The sequence below is a fragment of the Oncorhynchus clarkii genome, chromosome 30 (assembly GCF_045791955.1).
Source record: "Oncorhynchus clarkii lewisi isolate Uvic-CL-2024 chromosome 30, UVic_Ocla_1.0, whole genome shotgun sequence".
In the NCBI taxonomy this organism is placed as follows: Eukaryota; Metazoa; Chordata; class Actinopteri; order Salmoniformes; family Salmonidae; genus Oncorhynchus; species Oncorhynchus clarkii.
Window position 1 is genome coordinate 17,512,693 of NC_092176.1, and position 24,491 is coordinate 17,537,183.

Here is a 24,491-nt window from a genome sequence, read left to right on the forward strand (position 1 = left end):
TTCTGTTATGGCCTACAGCCCATCAACGCCCATAATCGGCCAGCAGCAGCTATTATTTTATTCCAACCTCTATATAGAACAGAACAAACGTGCACATTTGCAAAAAAATCAGAAATGCCCCCTTAAGTGTACTGTAGCATATGCATCGCTGCATGAATAAATATTGAAATGTGTGTGGGTTTCAAGGGGTTGTATTTCCCAGTACTTTCATTCTCGGCCCACTCTTCTGGAGTCTTGTAATGTGATTAAAGTCTATTAATCATCAAAGTATCTCTCCTGGGATTCTGACTCATGAACTGGGGGAAGAAGCAGGGGTGGGATGTGTCAGGAAAGCTTTCAGTGAACACTCTCTATCTCATGTTGCGATTGGAAGAGAAAAGGCAGGGTCACTACCCACTGAAGTTCTGGGGTTTGTTTTAGTTCTCCGCGCTCACTCCTTTACTTTGAATGGCTTTTCATTAGTGGAGGTGAAGGGCTGTAGGACCAGGACCAGCCTCTCTGCATGTTGTAAGTAAACTGTAAACGTAAGACCCTTTCCCTAACCATTCCATTCTTTCCTTATCTCTTTCAGGTGGTGTACTTCACAGAGATGCACAATATCTTCAGTGAGTTGACGGATCAGATCGACCAGGCAGGGCTGACTGATGAGCAGAGGGAGAGGGAGAACGAGGCCAAGCTGAATGAGCTGCGTGCTCTGTCCATTGTCGCTGATGACTGAGAGAACACCAAGAAGGGGAAGGGCTCCCTCTAAACCTCTGGCCTTGCCTCCTTTCACACCTCAGTGAATGGATTTATCTTTTTCAGGATCCTTCTGTGAAAATGGACCGCTTTGGTCATAGCCTAATCATTAATAGCTTTCTTGCACTAATCTCCTCTCGCTCTCTCCTGACATCGAAAGAAACAGAGCAACTCAAAGCATTTTAACTGCCACATTTACCAAGCCATCAGCCAATATGTATATATTTTTTAAATCATGTAATGAAACCGTTCTAAGAACTAACTTGTGGTTTACACCATAGAATTACAAATAGTACTATAGATTTATAAGATCCCTGCGGGTCACACCTTTCTCAAAGCTCCATACTCAAGTTTGAATCTGTTTTCTAGTCATTACCAGGAAATTAATTTATTGAAAAAAATTGGATAGTACTGTTAGCGAACTGGTGGTGGGTCGAATCGCTCCATTTGTGTTATTCACACTGATCTAGCATGTGTATTGTGGACCGGGAACTTATTTGAGGTAAAAATATTGAAAGTTACCTGTAGTATTTAACTCCAGATCTGTGATGGTGCCTGTATAAGGAGTGTCAACATTTCTTTGGCTGTTGCCTAATCGTCCCCTGCTTCTGAAAGGCTAAGGAATAATCTAACATTGTCTTTGAGATGGTCCTTTTACCCTTCTTCGCATAGGTTGAGGACTTGCTTTCCAAAACAAATGCCGTTGCTCCCTCTAGTGGCACTTAGTTCATTTGCCCATATCTACGTTCTTTGTCATGTTGAGGGAAACCTCTGCCTTTTCTTTGTGGACAGATATGCATTTGCGTAGATTTTTTTCACAACTTCTGACAGGCCTGGACCAACATTGAGTGAGATACTTGACATGTAATCTATTAAGCGTGGGTTTTATTTTTGTTGAGCTATGTTACTACCATCTGTTTAGACATTGTTTCACTTTTTTTATGAACAATCATGCAATACATGGATTGGAAGAAGGGTTTCCTTCATTGTTCAACTAAATAAAACAAAAATACAACAATTTCTTTATTCAGGAAAACGTACAAGAATATTTCTACATTAGGCTCACTGGCCACTTTCATCAGCATTCTGACTATCAAGGGTAACTTTAATCCCTCAACCTTGGATCAATGGTCTGATTTGGAATGAGCTACTGTAACTGAGAACACTAAACAGTCATATCTAGAATCAGAGTCAGTAATGTACACTTCAAAAGCAGCCTTGAGGTTTAGAGTCTATATTTATTAATCAGAATCAGGCCATTACCAGGCCCAGGTCATCTACTTGCCCGCTGCTCTCTAAAGTGGAGCTGTAGCTATTTCTATGGCTAGGTTTTCTGCGTGGACAACATTGGCGCATTTGTTTGGTCCCATTCAATGTTGTTCCTCTGTCTATGATATGTAAACAATGAAAATACATTTAACGTACTGATGTACAAGAAGCAGCATGGTGTCGAACTGAAAGGTGAGTCAAACTGAAATTCCCTGAAACCGTACCAAACGTGTTTGATAGTATTTGAGCTAAGTACTGTAGGAATGTCTGTTGTCTTGGCTACATGCTCAGTTTTTAGTACTATAGACAGTGAGATCCCGTAAACTGCATATCTTTGTCTAGTGACAGGAAACATACAGTTCATGTAAATGTCAGTGGAATGAGTGTATTACATTGGATTGAGGTCTACTAGATGACTGTTGTGCTGTACATGTTTGTGATCTGTTCCTGGAAGACCCTGCGGATGTCCACTCGTCTGCTCTTCAGGGTGGGGGTGAGAAGGCCGTTGCTCACAGTGAACATCTCTGGATGCAGGTGCAGGTCCTTCAGCTGACAGTGAGGAAAGAGATGGCAAAACTATCAGTGTTGTATTCAGTTCTGTTAAGTACAAAGTCGATGTATGAATGTATTCAGCTTCTACCCCCAAGCTATTAGACTGCTGAACAATTAACCAAACAGCCACTGGATTATTTTAATTGACAACCCCCCCCCCATTTTGTTTTTTTACACTGCGGCTACTCGCTGTTTATTGCCTATGCATAGTCACTTCACCCCTACCTACATGTACAAATTACTTGACTAACCAGTACATTGACTCGGTACTGGTACCCCCTGTATATAGCCTCGTCATTTTATATAGTGTTACTTTAGCTTATTTGGTAAATGTTTTATTAACTCTTTATTGAACTCTACTTTTGGTTAAGGGCTTGTAATTAACCATATACATGTTGTATTCGGCACGTAACAAATAGTTTGATTTGATTCCTCACCTGCTCAAAAGACTTCAGCCCAGCTTCCTTCCCCACGGCTGTCATGTCTTCTAACACTGCTTTCTTCACATCCTGTAGTGAGACAAGATTTCAATCAGTACCTGTTGAGTTGATACAAGCCAACAACGGCACACATTGTAAAGTTGCAGATGGCCTATTGTGTGAGCTACGGGGACGTCACATACTGGATGCTGGCAGAGCTCCTTGTAGGATCCAATGATTCCCCTCTCCTTAACCCAATCAATAAACACTTCTGGGTCTGGCACAACAATACCAATCAGGTGAGACTGGAAAAAAAAAGTGAGTGTGTGAGAATGATGGTATGTCCCAAAAAAAAGGACTATCCTTTGATAGTGAATATAAGAGTACCGGTATATCATACCTTTAAGCTGTCACCATGCACAAAGACCTGTAGCACAGGGACACAACGCATGTAGACGTTCTCAATCCTTTCAGGGGCGATGTACTCTCCCTGGGACAGCTTGAAGATATGCTTCTTCCTGTCTATGATGCGAAGTGTCCCGTTCTAACAGGAAAACATACGAACACAAATGTATATGACTTGACTGACTGTAGTATCTAGTGATCATTTTGTCCTATATTGTAACCCAGCTCACCAGTAACCACTGGCCCACATCACCACTGTGCAGCCAGCCATCACTATCCAGGGCCTCTGCTGTTTTCTCCTCATCCTTCAGGTAACCCCGGAACACACTGTGGCCACGGATACAGATCTAACAAAGCATAAAGTTTGGAACAGTGTTAACCAATTTGTTCCCAAATGTCACAATGCAAATCTTATGCCATTGGTAACACTTAACATTAATCCATATTTAAGTTTACATACACCTTATCCAAATACATTTAAACTCAGTTTCACAATTCCTGACAGTTAATCCTCGTAACAATTCCCTGTCTTAGGTCAGTTTGGATCACCACTTTATTTTAAGAATTTGATATGTCAGAATAGAGAAATATTTATTTCAGCTTTTATTTCCTTCATCACAATCCCAGTGGGTCAGAAGTTCACATACACTCAGTGTTGGTAACATTGCCTTTCATTTGTTTAACTTGGGTCAAACGTTTCAGATAGCCTTCCACAATAATTTAGGTGAATTTGGGCCCGTTCCTCCTAACAGAGCTGGTGTAACCGAGTCAGGTTTGTAGGCCTCCTTGCTCGCACATGCTTTTTCAGTTCTGCCCACATTTTCCATAGGATTGAGATCAGAGCTTTGTGATGGCAAATCCAATACCTTCACTTTGTTGTACTTAAGCAATTTTGCCACAACTTGGGAAGTATGCTTGGAGTCATTGTCCATTCGGAAGACCCATTTGCAACCAAGCTTTAACTTCCTGACTGATGTCTTGAGATGTTGCTTCAATATATCAACATCATTTCCCTATAACATGATGCCATCTATTTTGTGAAGTGCACCAGTCCCTCCTGCAGCAAAGCACCCCCACAACATGCTGCCACCCCCGTGCTTCACGGTTGGGATGGTGTTCTTCGGCTTGCAAGCCTCCCCCTTTCTCCTCCAAACAGAACGATGGTCATTATGGCCAAACAGTTCTATTTTTGTTTCATCAGACCAGAGGACATTTCTCCAAACAGTACAATCTTTGTCCCCATGTGCAGTTGCAAAGTGTAGTCTGGCTTTTTTAATGGCGGTTTTGGAGAAGTGGCTTCTTCCTTGCTGAGCGGCCTTTCAGGTTATGTCAATATAGGACTCGTTTTACTGTGGATATAGATGCTTTTGTACCTGTTTCCTCCAGCATCTTCACAAGGTCCTTTTGCTGCTGTTCTGGGATTGATTTGCACTTTTCGAACCAAAGTACGTTCATCTCTAGGAGACAGAACGCTTCCTGAGCGGTGTGACGGCTGCGTGATCCCATGGTGTTTATACTTGTGTACTATTGTTTGTACAGATGAAGGTGATACCTTCAGGCATTTGGAAATTGCTTCCAAGGATGAACCAGACTTGGAGGTCTACAAAAAAATGGAGGTCTTCGCTGATTTCTTTTGATTTTCCCATGTCATGGGAAAGGCACTGAGTTTGAAGGTAGGCCTTGAAATAAATTCACAGGTACACCTCCAATTGACTGAAATGATGTCAATTAGCCTGTTAGAAGCTTCTAAAGCCATTACATTTTCAAGCTGTTTAAAGGCAGTCAACTTATTGTATGTAAACTTCTGACCCACTGGAATTGTGACTGAGTTATGAGTGAAATAATCTGTCTAAACAATTGTTGGAAAAATTACTTGTCGTGCACAAAGTAGACGTCCTAACCAACTTGCCAAAACTATAGTTTGTTAACAAGAAATTTGTGGAGTGGTTGAAAGACGAGTTAATGACTACAGCCTAAGTGCATGTAAACTTCCCACTTCAACTGTACGTACATACAGTATCCGTCAAAAGTTGACACCTACTCATTCAAGTGTTACTTAAAAAAAAAAAAATGTACACTAGATTCTAAGTAGCCACCCTTTGCCTTGATGACAGCTTTGCACACTCTTGGCTTCATGAGGACTACCACAGGAAAGTAAGAACCAAAGTTACCTCTGCTGCAGGGGATACATTTATTAGAGTTACCTGCACCTGAGATTGCAGCCCAAATAAATGCTTCAAAGTTCACCACAACATCAACTGTTCAGAGGGTCGAATTGCTGAAAAGAAACCACTACTAAAGGACACCAATAAGAAGAAGACTTTATTGGGCCAAGAAACACGAGCAATGGACATTAGACCGGTTGAAATCTGTCCTTTGGTCTGATGAGTCCAAATTTGAGATTTTTGGTTCCAACCGACGTGTCTTTGTAAGACGCAGAATAGGTGAACGGATGATCTACGCATGTGTGGTTCCCATCATGGTGAGGTGGTGCGATGGTGCTTTGCTGGTGACACTGATTTATTTATAATACACGGCACACTTAACCAGCATGGCTGCCACAGCATCCCATCTGGTTTGCGCTTAGTGGGACTATCATTTTGTTTTTCAACAGGACAGGCTGTGTAAGGGCTATTTGACCAAGGAGTGTGATGAGTGCTGCATCAGATGACCGGTCCTCCACAATTACCAAACCTCAACCCAATTGAAATGGTTTGGGATGAGTTGGACCGCAGAGTGAAGGAAAGCAGCCAACAAGTGCTCAGCATATGTGGAAACTCCTTAACTGTTGGAAAAGCATTCCAGGTGAAGCTGGTTGACAGAATGCCAAGAGTGTGCAAAGCGGTCATCAAGGCAAAGGGTGGCTACTTTAAGAATCTAAAATATACTAACATTTGGTTGGTTACTACATGATTCCATATGTGCTATTTCATAGTTTTGATGTCTTCACTATTATTCTACAATGTAGAAAACCCTTTTTTGCTTTGTCATTATGGGGTATTGTGTGTAGATTGATAAGGGGGAGTTAAATAAAATAAAAATTTACAAGACTAACTTCCGAATGCACTGTATATAAAGTTAGAGCCACTATTTTCCCATTGGTCACAAATGTGACCGCTAAGATATTTTCATATGCCATGAGCATCATGGATTCACTATTGAAAATGAAGGCATAAATGTAAACTCAGCCCTTTAAACATTACATTTACAAAGACCATATTTTTTCAAACTGTTGAATACAGAATTCTGGTGTCAAATTCATCTGTAAAAGTACGCCTTGTAGATGTGGTCGTGACCATTTTGAGAAATCAGCCGAAACTTCTGAATCATACTAGACACCTCTATAATGCATAATGACGTTGTTGATAAATACAACTAACCTCTCTAGAGCCTGTAAATTACCCCTAACAAATCTCACTATTGTGACCAAATGGGTTTTAATATAACATACGATACACAACAGCCAGGGGGATACATTTTTTCTGGGTAATTATCCCTGACTCACTATGTTGTAGAATAGCACCGTAATACCATTATGCTTTTTAACCACCTCACCTCTCCTTCTCCGTTCTTGGCATAGTAGTTCATATCAGGGATGTCAACCAACTTCACCATTGCACAGGGCAGGGGCGCGCCAACATGGCCTGAGACAGAGTTTCAGAGTATAACCAACACGCAGACATGGGTATCACGGACTAGTCGTTTCCAAATATACGTGGATAGTTTCCCCATTGTCAGAGAGTCCCCTTACCTGCACTCCAGTCTCCTGGCATGGAGAAGGTGCAGCCTGCTGTGCATTCAGTCTGCCCGTAACCCTCAAAGATCTGCACAGAGCAGCAGGAACATTCCACATCAAACCTCACATACCCACACTCCCATCAGAAATAAACACATACACACACTTAGTCTGAGCTCCAGGCAGGCATTCTCACCAGACACCCGAGGGTGGCCCTGAGGAAGGAGAGCACGGTGGGGGAGATGGGGGCCGAGGCAGTCAGGATGAACCTCAGATTACCTCCTAAATTAGCCTGAAACCCATGGAAAACAAATAGAATCCCATTACGTCTAACAAATAGAGTTTTAGAAAAGGGGAGACGTTGGGCCACGTTCATTGTGTTCAGTGACTGACCTGAATCCTGTTAAATACCAGCCTGTCCCACAGACTGTTGTTACGTACAACCCCACTGCTGAGCTCAGCCTGCTTCCTCCTCACTGCATAGTGCAGCACTGCCCGGCGCAATGGGGACGTCACAGAGCCTAAGATCTACACACAGACACGCATTCACACACAAGAGCATAGAAAATAAAAGGCTATATATAATTTTTTAAAGTATGTTTGGTATCATAGGATTTGGACTGACCTTGTCGTAGATCCGGTTGAGTAGGCGAGGCACCACTGGGAAGAAAGTGGGTTTCAGAGTCTTAATATCGTCCATGAGTAGGGAGATATCCCCTTGGTAGAATCCTACCCTGGCCCCATGACAGAACATGGACACCTGAGACAGACGTAGGAGCATTTAAAGAATTGTCTGACATGCCCTGAGTCCAAGACAGACACAGACATTTACTTTTGTAATCAAAAGAGGGTGAGCTACCTGAATCATCCTCTCAAACATGTGAGCAAGAGGCAAGTAAGAGATTGACACGTCTTCTTGCCGAATAAAAAATGACCCCTGTGAAATGGAAAGAATTGATACGTAAAACGGTTACACAGTGGATAATAGAGGTGGCATACCAATTGAATATGCAATCTAGATTTTACAAAGGCAATTAGATGTGCAGTGTATGTTTTAGTAGGACAATAATGGGTCAACTATCTCTATTAAACATCCCATTTATCACAGGAACAGATTGAGAGATGGAACGAGAGATGTAGTGAGATAAATGGGGCGAGCCATGAAACTCCTTCTGAACTTCAGACAGAGGGAGCCAGAACAGACCTCCAGGATCTTAATAACAGAGGAGGAGTTGGAGGCGATGTTGCCGTGGGTGATCATGGCTCCCTTCGGCTTTCCTGGCCAAATAAACAGAACACAGTTTAGTTTGGAGGAGGGCATTACTGCACGGCTCTGTGCAGCACAAGAATTCATCTCATAACATAATGAGAGGTTGTCAGTGGGCCCCCATGGGCACATTTCTAGTAGCGTGGGTAAATGCTTTAGTATATGATTAACATGCAGGGTAGTGGGGGTAGGCTACATGAGGACTCACACAGAGATCTATAAAAACTAATGGTACCTGTGGTTCCACTGGTGAAGCACACGACTGCCAGGTCCTGGGGTTTTGGTGGCTGCAACAAAAAGACAGATGAATGACAACAGGATCAACAGCAGTGAAGCAACAAAAACAGTCAATGAGACCTTATCAACATTCAGAGGAAAACTCACCATAGGATCTTTGAGGTTCTGTCGTCCAAGTACCTGCAATATGCAGGGTCATGTCACTGATAGTCTGTGGTAATCAAGATGTCTTCTAATCTAACCCCATGGAAAGGGACTTCTCTCTCAACTAAAGAAGCCGGCATCTATTCTAGCAATTCATCATCTTTACATTGTCTGCAGCTACCCTCTTCTCACCATGAGCTGTGTTAGTTCTAGGATCTCCACTCCACAGTTCTTGCCCCTCTCCACTATGGCATCACTGCAGTCATTAAAGAGCACCAGACAGGAGAGAGTGGGTGTTGCACCTTTCTCCTTATTCCCCAGAAGGGACTCTGCCTTCTCCTCCTTGTCACAGATCACCAGTGAGATCTCCGCTAGGAGGTGAAACAGCGACAAATCAACATGAATAGTTGTAGGCCAGTGGTATGGGAGTGTACTGATTTATATATACACTTCATTTTGTAGCAGAGTATTCCAGCCTTACCCAGGTTGAGGATATGCACCATGGCCTCCTCTCCAAGTGTGTCATACAGGGGCACCACGGCCATAGAGAAAGTGTAGCAGGCCAGCTCTGAAATAATCCACTGCCACCAACAGAGGGAGACAGAGCAACACTATTAGAATGACAGATCCCAGACTCCTTCCTAACTGATGCTTGGTCACTACATTGCTGGAGTCTCTACAAGGACAGTGCTTTAACAGAGGGAAGCCTTAGGGTTAAACATCATGGCATTTCAATACATAAAAATAATAGGGAAGGAATGTGTAGCCTTCTGTACCTCTGGTCTGTTCTGGGCAAATATTCCAATGAACTGCTCAGGGTTTGGTTGGCAGCCTTTGCCCAAAAGCCCAGAGCCCAGCACCTGTGCCTGTTCAGCCACCTAAAACAGAGAACAATCAGACAAACAATACAATCCTTGAATAGAGCTTGAGCATATTTGTATGCTTGTATACTTGTATTCTCTCTGTAAATAGTAATTAAAGACCAAAGATCCACAGACCTCAGTGTAGGAGATCCACTGGTAAGGTTCCCCAGGTTTCCTGAAGCCAAGGCATGGGCCATTCCCTGTGCATCAACACAAGCTCATCAGGTACACTCTGGCATGTCTGGTAAATAGCCCATGTCTGCTCTTAACTAGCCTGTTAGTCCACTGTGTCCGGCCAGCTCACCTGCCACCCTCAGTCCTCTCTGGAACATGTCATAGGCTGTCCTGGTGTCATCATAGTAGAACTCCAACAGGGCATCGTCCTTGAGCAAAGCTGAACGCCTCCAATTGGGCTCTCCCTGCAACACAGACTGTATAAAAACTCTCCCTATTCAGCTCTTTAGCCTTGTTTATACCGAGGGCTAACATGTGTCCTTTGTCCTGATCTTATTTATATTCTGATTGTGCCCACATTGTAGCCGTTGCACCTACACATGGCAGTAAAATGTGTCTCTTATCCAACCACTGTCCGCATTGTGACCGCATATCCTGCTCACTCCCTGTATGCAAATTAATTGACAAAATACTGTCTAAATACTATTTATTTAATTATTTTAACACATATTGATGCCATAAGTCAATGGCATCACTTGTCAATGACTAGAGGGCGGGATAAAGATTTAAATGATTTCACTGTCCAGATCCATCTACACTTGCAAGGTATCCAGACAATGATGTAGGACTACCTCCAAGGGTGGTCAGGAAGATTTGATCACAATCCGATCAATGCGTCTTTTAATAATCTACACCTGTTTAAAAATGTTGGCAATTAGAATGTGGACAAAGGACACATGTTATAACCAGGTATAAACAGGGCTTGGGATGTAATCAATGTTAATTAGTTATTATAACTGAAATCCAAAACACTATGATGAATACAACTATTATCCATCACACAAACGAGCACTTGACTGTTCTGGATAAATATAACTCCTACTAATATTTAATTCAGCTTCTACTTAAAAGCTTCCAGAACATAATGCTCTCACCTGTACAGCGATAGACTGGGCATTGAGATCACAGGGGGGCTGCATGGGCCGACGGCGGGTCACCAGCCAGTATGCAGTGAGGGAGGCCAGAGCCCCTATACCCAGCAGAGAGGAGGGGGACCGAGAGAGGGAGGAAAGGGAGAAAGAGGATGACGAAGGGAGAGAGGGGAGAAGGCTCCAGAAGTCCTCCCTCACAGGTCCCCGAACCCCCCCACACGAGTGAAGGGACTGTAACCACTCCTGAAAATGCATAGCTGTGAGAGATAAAGAGAAAGAAACACACAAGTGTGTTTGCCTAAATGAATGAGACAAATGTAATGAGAGTGTAACACTGAAAGGGTGTCACGTTGTCTAATGACTGGAGCAGGAATACGTAATAGGGTGTTTAATTTTCTCCACCCAAACAAAGGAGCGATGTGTAAACCTCCAAATAATACACGGGACGAGACCCGTAAAACAAGTGCACAGCGAGGGACCACTTCGCATGGAAGCCGATACAACAGCACAGGTACTCAGGATCAACGGCCATTGTAACAGAGGGCACATAAATAACATACTAATCAGGGAAAATGGGAACCAGATGTGCGTAATGAGACAAGATAGTCCGGGGTTGGTGGTAATGAATCCAGTTCAGTGACGCCTAGAAGGCCGGTGACGTAGACCTCCGGAGCAAGTGAACGGAATGAGCAGTAGTACCGGGGGATCCGTGTAGTTGAAGTAATTACATCCAAGAATTCTCAACAAACTTGTGAAAAGACGTCCACATAGGTGCTATTGTACTAAAGAAATAGAACATAAAGCATCTGCTGTAAGCAGGAAAGAGTAGCTAAACTCCCCTATACAATAGCATTCAACATGTCAGTTTCCGGGACAAGAGGGGCTGAGAGGGGTCAAGCTTTATGGTACAAATAAGAATTCAAGTGACTGAAATCCTATACAGTACAAAATGAATACAACAAACAAACTTGACCACTAAAACTAAATACTGCAACATCCTGTTTTGATCATTTAAAAAAGCCCAGCTAAAGCACACTGGCCCTCTGGCTCAGCAGACAGACAGGGGTACTGAGGAGAGAATGAACGGCTGGGGTGTATAGGGGAGAGGGACTCAGAAGTAATCATGATTGGCTAAACAGAAAGAGGCACTATTGAGGTTACTCTCAGTCATGCTGTGTCCACTGACAGAAATGGAGCTAGAGAGAGGAGAAAAGAGAGAGAGCGAGTGAGTGAGCGAGAGAATAGTTGCATACAGTAACAGAGTTTGGTGGCAAGATGGGGTGAGGGGGTGGGACAGTGTGGTGGCCCGTAGGTCCACCCTCATGTTTCCCTGCCAGTCTGTAATTGCTCACAACCAAACCAGTGTGAGAGAAAAAAAACCTGGGCACAATACATTAACCCAAACAAATGTTTTTTTCACACCCTCCTGTCTTCTAAAATCTCTTATGTCACTCCAATATATGAGTTTGCCCACCGTTCCACTTCCTCTCCATCTGCACATGGAATTCACTTCACCAAATAAAAACCCCTCCTCCATACCCCTCAACCTCTCACCTACTTCCTCCCCCTTCTTCCAAAAGTAAAGGGGATAAAGAGTGATGTCACCCCCTCTCCTTCAGTCCTTAAACCAAGCCGACCATGTCCCAGTACACGCCCCTGGAGAATAAAATCACCATCATTCTTTTTCTCATTACTTTTTCATAAAGTTATTAGAAAGTTCTAGGGCCTCTCCAAATGCACAATGTCTAGCCAGAACATATCAAATGCTCAGATAAAATGCTTAGATTGCTCTGTCGCTATTGTCGCATAATTCATACTGTGCCCAGCATCCACAATAATAAATCATTTGAATGCTGTTAGCTGATAAAATACAAAATAGGACAACAATTGGCCCAAGTGTTGCACTTCAATAGAAGCCAACACCTGCTGAAAAGTTGCAGATGGAGTTTGGAAGGTCCCCATGTCTCTTTTGACGTATACAAAGAGAAAATAAATGAGCTTTCATATGACACATGAAGAAAAATGGTTTGTTGAGAGGAGTATACTCCCCTATGTTCCTGTCTTTCTCTCTTTATCTAGACTTTAGTATTCTCTCCTTTCCTCCTGCAGTCCCATTTATAATGGCTATTGTCAGAGCCAGACAGAGACTATTGTGCTTCCCTGGCACTTACTCCCAAACAGAAATGAGAACAGAAATTAGAGAAAGGGAATAATGGAGACATGTCAAACAGTTACTAAGCAAATTATATATCTAAGAGGGATTAAATACACCCATTGTAGGCCTCTAACATGTATATCTGCTGTATTGTAACATATAACACTACAATCTGGAATGAATCACCTATACTGCTCAGTAAGGTACGCATTAAAAGCTGCCGTAAGGCACCAGCTTAGTTTCAAAAGGAAGTAACAAATACTTAAGACACCCAAGGGCAGTTTGCATGTCTGTGCATATTCACTCTTGCTGGCTGGCAGAGATAGACCAAATTGAGCAACAGTAAGACAAAAACAGAAACCATATAATTTGTAAATAAGAATATTTGATGATGCAACACTTGTCTGTGGAAAGTATTGCATCCACTATCGCTATCCTCATTGTCTTTGCACTAAAATAACATAGGGGCCTGTTTAACGACACACCTGGGGCTCCGTTCCACAGGAGAGAGGTGCACGGGGGAATGTGGTTGGTAAGGGACTTCCTCATCAAGCAGAGAGATTAAGCAGTGTTTTCCAGATTTCCAGTGATCAAAAGCCACCACAAAACAATACTAACGTGAGATTAGTGAATGAGAGAGTAAGGGGAGAGAGAGAGAGTGAAATGCACTGGTGTTTTCTGGCTGTGATTCCCAAATGAAGTGTGAAAAACACAGTCACAATGAAGGTTTTGGGAAGGGGAAGGCGATGGAGAGGAAGAAAGGAGGCAAGCTATGCGTCACGATTTAGGGCTGCTGGGATGATCAACTGTCCAGGAGCAGACAGAGCAGAGACCCCCTTCTAGTCAACGCACACTCAAAGAACACAGGAGGCCTTTGCAGCACTCCTACCACCATCATTAGACTTCCATGGTGTATTGATTAAAAGAAGGACCTATCTGAAATAAGGTTAAACATATATAATAGAGCTGGGCGATATGGACATAAAATCCAAAAGGGGGCGCAATGATGTCTGCAGTTTATTGTTGTAGATCATCAGGGCCAGGTTTTTTTTCTTTTTACATCACTTGCTTTCAGGGCTCTACGCACCTCAGACAAGAGAAGGGCGAGAAGGAGTGCTCGGGAGTGTTAGGTAATTACACAGGGGACTCATGCTGACCTTTAACCCTATCAAATAATCTACCTACATCAAGAACATTTTGATTTAAAAGAGTTCAGAATAGAGGTCAACCAGCAGTTGTTAAGGGAGCTGTACATTTTTTTGTTGCATTCTAAACCTTTCACTACTACTATTATTCATATTATCAGCAGTAGATTTGAGGTAGAGGTCTGCTTTCAGTTTTTGTCATAGCCACACCCTAATTCCGAAAGCGTTTAAACCCCATCCAATCATCAGCTGAATCAGACCATCTTGCTTTAGCCCAAATAGCATTCAGTTTCCTTATGATTTCAGATAGTTCATCTGAGAACCAAGGGTTATCTCTGCCCTTAATTCTGTATTGTTGGAAAGGGGCATGCTTGTTGTATATATCCTGGAATGCTTTATGGAAGTAAGAAAAGGCTAATTCATCAGGGCTGAATTCAACTCTATTCCAGGCTATGTTAAAAACCCTGAGTATTAAACTTCTTCCAGTTCATTTTCATGATGATACGTGGAGGTAGTTTAGGAATTTTACCATCCCTTACAAAGGCAACAGCCCGGTGATCACTTATAAAATTTGTAAAAACACCAGAAGCATTAAAATGATGTGGAGTGTTGGTTAAAATATGATCAATCAAAGAGGATTTTAGAGGACACGTTACATTCAACCTTGTTACATTGTTACACAGATACTTGAGTTGATCAGAGTTGGATGTCAACCAGTGTAGGTTCAGGACACCCTTGCCTAAACATCAGACTATTATCATGGTTACACCACAGCTCTGACACACACACTTATCCCACCCGACATGTCACCAGGGGTCTTTTCCCCAAATCCAGAACAAATGTAAGAAAACGTACAGTATTATATAGAGCCCTTATTGCATGGAACTTCCTTCCATCTCATATTGCTCAAATAAACAGCAAACCTGGTTTAAAAAAACAGATAAAGCAACACCTCGTGGCACAACGGCACTCCCCTATTTGACCTAGATAGTTTGTGTGTATGCATTGATATGTAGGCTACGTGTGCCTTTTTAAAAATGTATGTTCTGTCCTTGAGCTGTTCTTGTCTAATGATGTTCTGTATTATGTCATTCTGTATTATGTCATTCTGTATTGTTTCATGTTTTGTGTGGACCCACTGCTTTTGCAACAGCTAATGGAGATCTTAATAAAATACCAAATACCATGGATATCAGTCAGAAAGAAGTCGCTGTAAAAAAATACGCAATAGTCTCTACAAGGCAGAATGTTGAATAAAATGATATTTACACTTATTTTACCAGTTGTACATGTTGGTACTGTTGGCAGGTAGGAGGTGGTGATAATGTGTCCACAAGAAAGCGTTGTTTACCCGACATTTTGCAGCACCAGTAAGTTCTGTCTGTTGTATTTTTTTTATCTGTTGACGCATTGCACGTGATGCGCAATATGTAAACTGTAACCGAATGTAGTCGTCTGAAGCAGTTTCCTTGCAATCAGCTGGAAGTGTTTGCTGTTCGCTTAGGCTCGGCCACATTGTGCAAGTGTTTGTCGTGCGAATTGCATCAGTATTGAAAATAAAAACTGGAAATGCAAATGATATGCAGACCAGTGTACTGAAGGTCGGGTTGATAACACTTCCCTGTGGATATTTTGTATCAGATTACCTCCGACATCGGGACGAAATCGGCAGACAACAGGTAAAGTCATTTGAAATTAAATTTGTTCAAAATTCTGACTTGTAATTCAAAAATACAATCCAGAGAGCCAGCAATAGCAGATGGGAGTTTATAACAACAGGAACCAAAAATAATCAAGGATGTGCAGAGATTTATTTTTAAAGACAGATGATCAAATTGCTTGGGTTTGGTAAGTCAGAATGGTCGCCGAAAACATGTATTTTATGTATTCAAGCAACACCACCACCTTTACATTTGCAATCTGACCCAAAAATATTGTAGCCATCAATGCCAAAGTCTTTGTCAGTGATAGTGGGGCAAGTGCATGATTTCTCCCAGAACGCAAAAATGGAATAAACACTCAAAGTTCTCTGCATTTAAGGGGTATCGGTAGAGCTGTTGCGGTGACCGTATTACCGCCACACCGGCTGAGTCATGAAGGCAGTCAAATTCCACGTGACCATTTAGTTACGGTAATTAGACTTCTCCAAGCTCTGATGCTGTTGATGGTCATTAGTAGCCTACCAAACTTGCTAACTGCCTGGTACTCAGCACTCTATTGTCCCTCTAATCACTCTGACATCAATGCAAATGTAATAGAAAATGTAATCAAACACTTCGTGAGAGCCCATGAGCTCATGTTGCGCTACATTTCTATAGGCTATGAAATTGCGCGAGAAAACAGAGTGACGGCCTCTATTAAAAAGATAGAGGCCATCAGCTTTCTATAGGCTAGGCCTACTATATTTACTTATCAACTTTCCTAATATTAAGCACATTGCTTATCTTTACAGCAAGAGTATAGCCTACCTGGCTGACATGAAAATGAACCACAGGAAAAGTGTCCCCCATTCGCTATTTAAGTGCAGAGATGACATGTATTTTTCCATGCCTCTGTTTTCGAGACAGGTGCATGATAATGGTCCATTCTAAATCAAAACAAATGTCACACATATATTATTTAGTATATGTAAAGACAAGATTAAATCAAGAATAGTCTAATGGGTGACAACAAGCTTATCACTTGGGAATTATATACAGTTGAAGTCGGAAATTTACATACACTTAGGTTGGAGTCATTAAAACTCATTTTTCAACCACTCCACAAATTTCTTGTTAACAAACTATAGTTTTGGCAAGTCGGTTAGGACATCTACTTTGTGCATGGCACAAGTAATTTTTCAAACAATTGTTTACAGACAGATTATTTGACTTATAATTCACTGTATCACAATTCTAGTGGGTCAGAAGTTTACATACACTAAGTTGACTGTGCCTTCAAACAGCTTGAAAATTCCAGAAAATGATGTCATGGCTTTTAAAGCTTCTGATAGGCTAATTGACATCATTTGAGTCAATTGGAGGTGTACCTGTGGATGTATTTCAAGGCCTACCTTCAAACTCAGTGCCTCTTTGCTTGACATCATGGGAAAGTGAAAAGAAATCAGCCAAGACCTCAGACATTTTTTTGTAGACCTCCACAAGTCTGGCTCATCCTTGGGAGCAATTTCCAAATGTCTGAAGGTACCACTTTCATCTGTACAAACAATAGTACGCAAGTATAAACACCAGCAGCCGTCATAGCGTTCAGAAAGGAGACGCATTCTGTCTCTTAGAGAAAGGGACCTTGTGAAGATGCTGGAGGAAACATGTACAAAAGTATCTATATCCACAGTAACACGAGTCCTATATCGACATAACCTGAAAGGCCGCTCAGCAAGGAAGAAGCCACTGCTCCAAAACCGCCATAAAAAAGCCAGACTACGGTTTGCAACTGCACATGAGGACAAAGATCGTACTTTTTGGAGAAATGTCCTCTGGTCTGATGAAACAAAAATAGAACTGCTTGCCCATAATGACCATTGTTATGTTTGGAGGAAAAAGGGGGAGGCTTGCGAGCCGAAGAACACCATCCCAACCGTGAAGCACGAGAGTGGCAGCATCATGTTGTGGGGGTGCTTTGCTGGAGGAGGGACTGGTGCACTTCACAAAATAGATGTCATCATGAGGAGGGGAAATTATGTGGATATATCAAAGCAACATCTCAAGACATCAGTCAGGAAGTTAAAGCTTGGTCGCAAATGGGTCTTCCAAATGGACAATGACCCCAAAGCATACTTCCAAAGTTGTGGCAAAATAAATAAAAGCTGAAATAAATAATTCTCTCTACTTTTATTCTGACATTTCACATTCTTAAAATAAAGTGGTGATCCTAACTGACCTAAAACAGTGGATTTTTACAAGGATTTGCGAAAAACTGAGTTTAAATGTATTTGGCTAAGGTGTATGTAAACTTCCGAATGATGCCCTCTTAAGGCAAGAAACAATGCCTTATTTTTTAAAATATTTTTTTTATAATAGCGGCACAGCTCATGTAGCCCAGCCCATAGGCCTATATGTTTTCAAAAGGTTTGTATAACATTGGATCATTCAGAGATCCTCACTGAACTTCTGGAGAGAGTTTGCTGCACTGAAAGTAAAGGGGCTGAATAATTTTACACGCCCAATTTTTCAGTTTTTGATTTGTTAAAAAAGTTTGAAATATCCAATAAATGTCGTTCCACTTCATGATTGTGTCCCACTTGTTGTTGATTCTTCACAAAAAAATACAGTTTTATATCTTTATGTTTGAAGCCTGAAATGTGGCAAAAGGTCGCAAAGTTCAAGGGGGCCGAATACTTTCGCAAGGCACTGTAGCCTAATATTTTATCAACATTTTAAGCTAAACATTCTCATCTGTTGCTTCAGACTCATTACGTAAAAACATTTTTTGGATGCTAGTGGTCGTATTAATTTGGGAACAATCGCATCCCACAACTGTCCCAGACTATGTTTGCAATATTTGTTTCTCACACAGAATAGAATAGGTCAACTGTTGTACTATGGGGGATAGTAGATTGACATAGGCTAGTGCTTTTGCTATTCGTTAGGCCTACTAAGTAAATGTTATTTCAATATCTTCAATATGCACCTTGGAATTGGATAAGGACATGCGCAGTTTCATCCTGCATGTGTCTGTCTTCATTTGTAGCCTGTGAGAAAGACCAGATCATGTGGTGCATTTTTTAGGGTGCATTATGGCCACACAAATGGGATGCCGCTGTGAAATTATAGGCATTATCAAGTGCTTATGAAATTGTGAATGAGAGACTATTGGAGTGTGTACAGTCTGCACAAAAAAAACAAGCAGAGCTCATGCCTTTCAAGCAACTTTTTTCAAATCATCATTTAGAGTCGCATCATGCAGCCTTGCAATGTATTAAAAATCTAAACATACAGCCCAACGTTTCTAGAACAACTAAAGTTACAGTAATAACTCTAAATTAAGCATATAGGAGACACCTATTTCCTTGTTCATCGCTCAACACAGAATACCCGGATGTGTGCACTCCCTCATCGTTTAGAGAAAATATCAATTTTATTTTATTCAGCTTTGTTCAATTGTATTCTTCATTCTACAAAATAATATAAAATAACCGGCTGACAACATTTTGTGACCGCCACAGGCCTAGTATCGGGCCCTAAATGCGTCATCCTCAGTGTTAGAGTCAAGGTAGACAACAGAAACAGCAACATGTTTGTTTGAAGCCTATCGATCAACGTAAGAAATAACCTAAAGTTTTCTAAGACTCCGGTCTATAGGACTAGGAGGTTGCACACAAATCACAAATAGGCCTAAGCTACAAGAAATAAGCTACAATAAAATAACAATAAAGGCCAAGTAATAAAAATCTAAACGCAAGTTCCAGAGTAAAAGTCCACACAAGTTCACAGGCTAAGAATACAATTCAAATCAGAGACCGCAGTGTGTGCATGTAAGTGGGTGCTGGAGTGGTGAGCGAAGCTCGGGGGAGAAGGGGGCAAGTGGCAGGGGTACCTGTACCAGACAGGGGGAGCAGGCCTGGGTAGTCGGGAGCAGACTGAAAGGTGGGGTCCAGACAGTTGGGAGAGGCTTGTGTCGGGAGGCAGGGTGGGAGAGAAGGCTTTCAACCAGACAAGTGCGTGGTGGAGGAGCTTTCAGCAATGGAGCTTTTCAGTGATTAATATCTTTTTGCTTTCTCCAATAAGGATATTTTATATAGCCAAGTAACTTGCTGACTATATCAAAACATTACTGCAGTATTTGGAATGATATTAACAAGAAACACTTGCAAACAGACACTCAGAAGCACACAAGACACACAGGTTCAGCTGTGAGGGCTGTGGCTGTCTGACATGATTGACAGGCAAATTTTCGGTTTATCGTCCGAGCTCTAATCTTTAATTAGATTTGACTCCTGTTGACTTCATGTTTTTCCTCTGGTCAGTAAATAAAACAAACATAACATGACAAGTCAGTGACCATTTCAAATCACCTGTGTTTTCATCTGACAAGTGTCCAAGAGTCTTACTCCAAAGTAACCTGTTCTCTGAAACAAACAAGCACTCTGACAGCCCCTGTGTGTTTGTGTACTAAAGCAGCACAGCCCACTCTGCATGAATGGAAAATAGACTGTCCACAGTGTTACCTTACAGATGTAGGATCTTAATTTGATCACCCTGTTACAGGAGAACTTTCCTGCAATGCAGGAAATGTAAAAATGTTTGTATATCTGAGGTTTAAAAAGGCTTCTGAAGTTTGTAATTAGACATTTCTGACTATATTATCCCTTGTGAAAAATGTAGCAACCTCAACAAAAATGTTATAATAATGAATTATAATCAACATAATAATTCAAGTGTCCTGCATTAGTGCGGGATTATTTTCCTGCTGTAGCAAACTGACTCAAATTAAGGTCCTACAGCTGTGCCTCCCCTGTCTGTACCAGAGAGAGGACAGTGTGTGATGGGCATTCCGAGTCTTATCGGTGAGCCAGATATTTTGGCTCCATTCACCTAAAAGAGCCGTTCATTTGCCTCGCAAACGGCTCTTTGTTTAGTGCTTGATTAAAAATTGTATGAAAAACCATGAAAAATAGAACATATCTAATGTAAAGGCTAAAAAGTTGGCTACTATTATGCCAGACCGTGAAATATGAGTTCAAATACATTTTTTAAATTAAATTAAACCACTTCCAAAAAAAGTGAAGTATTTTTAACACATTGAAAAAATTTGCGTGGACCAGAATGAGGATATCTCCTCTAGCAACCTGGTCTCAGAGCATTTTGGATTATTCTATACGTAAAACTAAAACACTATATTTAGTATGATATGTTATTTTTCGTATGGTTTGTATTAATTTGTGGATGTCCATCACCCATTTTGAATGATGTGTAACGAATAACAATTCATACTGTATGGGACAAATTTGCAAAACGTACAATATGTTACAAATTTTCAAAAAGTAAAATATGGTATGAATTTTCTAAATGTACCATATGGTACGAATTTGCAATACGTATGATATCTTATGAATTCCAGCTAGGTGGCTAACGTTAGCTAGCTCACTAATGTTAGCTAAACTAGGGGTTAGGGTTAAGGTTAGGAGTTAGGTTAAAGGGTGGTTAGCTTCACCTGGAATGCTTTTCCAACGGTCTTCAAGGAGTTCCCACATATGCTGAGCACTTGTTGGCTACTTTTCCTTCACTCTGCAGTCCAACTCATCCCAAACCATCTCAACTGGGTTGAGGTCGGATGATTGTGGAGGCCAGGTCATCTGATGCAGTCAAGGACATTCAGAGACTTATAGTGAAGCCACTCCTGCGTTGTCTTGGCTGTGTGCTTAGGGTCATTTTCCTGTTGGAAGGTGAACCTTGGCCCCAGTCTGAGGTCCTGAGCGCTCTGGAACATGTTTTAATCAAGGAACTCTCTGTACATTGCTCCGTTCATCTTTCCCTCGACACTAACTAGTCTCCCAGTCCCTGCCGCGGAAAAACATCCCCACAGCATGATGTTACCATCACCATGCTTCACCGTAGGAATGGTGGCAGGTTTCTTCCAGACGTGACACTTGGCATTCAGGCCAAAGAGTTCAATCTTGATTTCATCAGACCAGAGAATCTTGTTTCTCGTTATCTCAAATTCCTTTAGGTGCCTTTTGGCAAACTCCAAGCGGGCTGTCATGTGCCTTTTACTGAGGAGGGGCTTCTGTCTGGCCACTCTACCAGAAAGGCCCGATTGGTGGAGTGCTGCAGAGATGGTTGTCCTTCTGGAAGGTTCTCCCATCTCCACCGAGGAACTCTGGAACTCTGTCAGAGTGACCATCGAGTTCTTGGTCACCTCCCTGACCAAGGCCCTTCTCCTCCGATTTCTCAGTTTGGCTGGGCAGCTAGCTCTAGGAAGAGTCTTGGTGGTTCCAAACTTCTTCCATTTAAGAATGATGGTGGCCACTGTGTTCTTGGGGACTTTCAGTGCTGCAAAAGTTTTTTGGTGCCCTTCCCCAGATCTGTGCCTCGACACAATCCTGTCTCGGAGCTCTACGGACAATTCCTTCGACCTCATGGCTTGGTTTTTGCTCTGACATGCACTGTCAACTGTGGGACCTTATAAAGACAGGTGGGTGCCTTTCCAAATCTTGTCCAATCAATTGAATTTACCACAGGTGGACTCCAATCAAGTTGTAGAAACATTTTAAGGATGATCAATGGAAACAGGATGTACCTGAGCTCAATTTCGAGTCTCATAGCAAAGGGTCTGAATAATTATGTAAATAAGTTATTTGTATTTGTGTTTATTTTTTGCAAACATTTCTAAAAACCTGTTTCGCTTTGTCATTATGGGGTATTGTGTGTAGATTGATGAGGATTTTTTATTTTTGTGCATTTTAGAATAAGGCTGTAATGTAAAGAAATGTGGAAAATGGGAAGGGCTTCAAATACATTCAGATTGCACTGTATATATCAGGCCATGTATAGTGAACACATTGTAAATATGAAAATAGAATAGAGTCGTGTATGTCAATATCAGACTACAAACATGACCAATGGCATAACATCTCATCTATATGTAAATTCAACCAAGCAATAGGAATACATAAACATCGAATGCACATTTATGCATTGGCAAATGGATCCATAACCAACCCTGTTGCATAGTAATGTGAATAACTGATGATTAATAAGGGAAGCAGTCATGGACAGTCACTACCATCAGGGGAATTGTATTAATTGTTTTATTCTGTGTTGCTACTGCATTCATCCCACATAATGCATAGTGCATTTAATGTTTAAAAAAAAATCGAAACCGAAAATCTTTATTTTTTTTTTATTATAATTGAACCCGAAACGACCTCTAAAAGCATTAATCGCTCAGCACTACTCTCCTCACCACCTGTTCTTGCAGTGAGGAATTGCCATCTTCAGATAATGTTTTTTGTAACTTATCTAAAAAATAATAGCTGTCTGGAGCACAAAAAGCATCAGTAGCAGTTTGCAAATCAGGGAGTTAAATGAACGGCTCTGTCACAGATACAATTTCGTTCCCGACGTTCACCAAAAAGATCCGTTCGAAAACAGCAGTTCGTTCGCGAACGAACCATCACTACCAGTGTGCCAACTCAGCCCTGCCCAGGCTGTACATTCCAACAACATGGGACAACTTTCAACACGTTGCCCGTGGTTTCCATAGACAGACATAGACTTCAAGATTACGGCAAAGCAGACACATAGGGACATTTAGCCAGACATGATTTATAGTGACTGTACAGCATGAACTGCAAAATGAGGAATTCCAAAGAACTCAAGCTATACATGGGTTTGGTCCAGCCTTTGTTTGGGGGAAAAGAACGACCACATAATTGTGCAGTTTTTTTCACACCATAAACTACAATTAAAAGTACAGAGACGTGCTGAAGTACATGTATATCCTTCCTTGAAACGTACTTTTTTTGACCATGCATTGTAAAGTTTAGAATATTGTGTTTTTTAGTTACTGTGTGGATATTGGAGTTTTGCCCAATGCTGTAGCTAGCAAAACAAAAGGACACAATGTTACAACTAAAACCATTTTGGTGAGGTCGGAGAGGTGAGGTCGAAAATCGTATTTCTGTCCTATCCATGCCAAATATATAAATCAACATGCATCATCTTCAGAACCGACACCTCTGTCTCTCTATCTCCATTGACATAAAATGCAGCAGGGCAATTCAAAATTGTCAAAACATTTCAATGCATGTATCGAATGGAAATTATGAACAGGTTAAAACAGTGTATTGCACTTAAGCCACGATGGGTAGGCTACTTTGTATCCAATAATAGTGTCACTACTAGTGCGTTACAATTACATACTGTAGCTTATTTCTAGCGAGTACAGAACTTTCCCCACGTCTTTAAAGAAATCGTTTTACAAGTTTCGAGTTACCGCCTCTTACCTGAGTAAAATGTAGATCACCAATGTTCTTCAAATTGTGTTCCCCTACTTCAGCATGAGAAGCGAAATACTCACCCGCCACCACATGCCAAAGTGTTACCCCATGCTACACCCTAACCACCCCTCTTCTTTGACTGACGTCAGCTTGAAAAAAAGTATCGTGAGAGAAAAAGCTATTGAACGAGTAAAGCGCGTTACACTGTAACTAAATAAATGCTGGAGGCATTTTTCTTTTAATTGAAGTGCTCTAAAACATCCTATGATTTAACAACCAGATGTTGAATGCATTCACATGATGAAGCTCAGATTATGTATTTGTCTATTTACAAATAATCAGATATTGTGCCTTTGTGAAGTCCTTCCCAGTTGAAACCTTCAAATCACCTGTAAGAAAGAACAAGATAACAAACCTGCTGCTACATAGATGACAGTGCCACAGTCTGATGTTTCCATCTTTTTTTTAAACTAGGCAAATCAGTTGAGAACAAACTCATATTTACAATGAAGACC

General features: G+C 41.5%; 2 protein-coding genes across 3 annotated transcripts in view; one reads left to right on the forward strand and one right to left on the reverse strand.

Annotated features, from left to right (window-relative positions):
* Positions 1–1,756, forward strand: part of LOC139389263 (bridging integrator 3) — a 35,927-nt gene extending 34,171 nt beyond the window's left edge. Inside the window, exon 9 of the mRNA XM_071135817.1 lies at positions 572–1,756. Within this exon, the coding sequence (XP_070991918.1) occupies positions 572–718 (147 nt within the window). The 3' untranslated portion in view covers positions 719–1,756. The remainder of the gene's footprint in view (positions 1–571) is intronic.
* On the reverse strand, positions 1,749–24,117 carry LOC139389262 (acyl-CoA synthetase long chain family member 2). Of its 2 annotated transcripts, none has more exons than XM_071135815.1 (21): positions 23,983–24,117; positions 10,740–10,993; positions 9,935–10,049; positions 9,766–9,830; positions 9,544–9,645; positions 9,249–9,348; positions 8,960–9,138; positions 8,771–8,803; positions 8,622–8,673; positions 8,324–8,397; positions 7,979–8,056; positions 7,745–7,879; positions 7,513–7,647; positions 7,316–7,411; positions 7,135–7,207; positions 6,939–7,027; positions 3,614–3,730; positions 3,379–3,522; positions 3,182–3,283; positions 2,997–3,068; positions 1,749–2,556 (listed from the first exon to the last, which is right to left on the reverse strand). In XM_071135815.1, the coding sequence occupies exons 2-21, from the start codon at positions 10,989–10,991 to the stop codon at positions 2,416–2,418; spliced, it is 2,154 nt and encodes a 717-aa protein (XP_070991916.1). In that variant the 5' UTR covers positions 10,992–10,993; positions 23,983–24,117; the 3' UTR covers positions 1,749–2,415. The 2 variants fall into 2 exon arrangements, with proteins under 2 accessions (XP_070991916.1, XP_070991917.1); XM_071135816.1 differs by having other exon boundaries at positions 10,740–10,834; positions 23,983–24,104.
* Between the last annotated feature and the right edge of the window lie 374 nt (positions 24,118–24,491).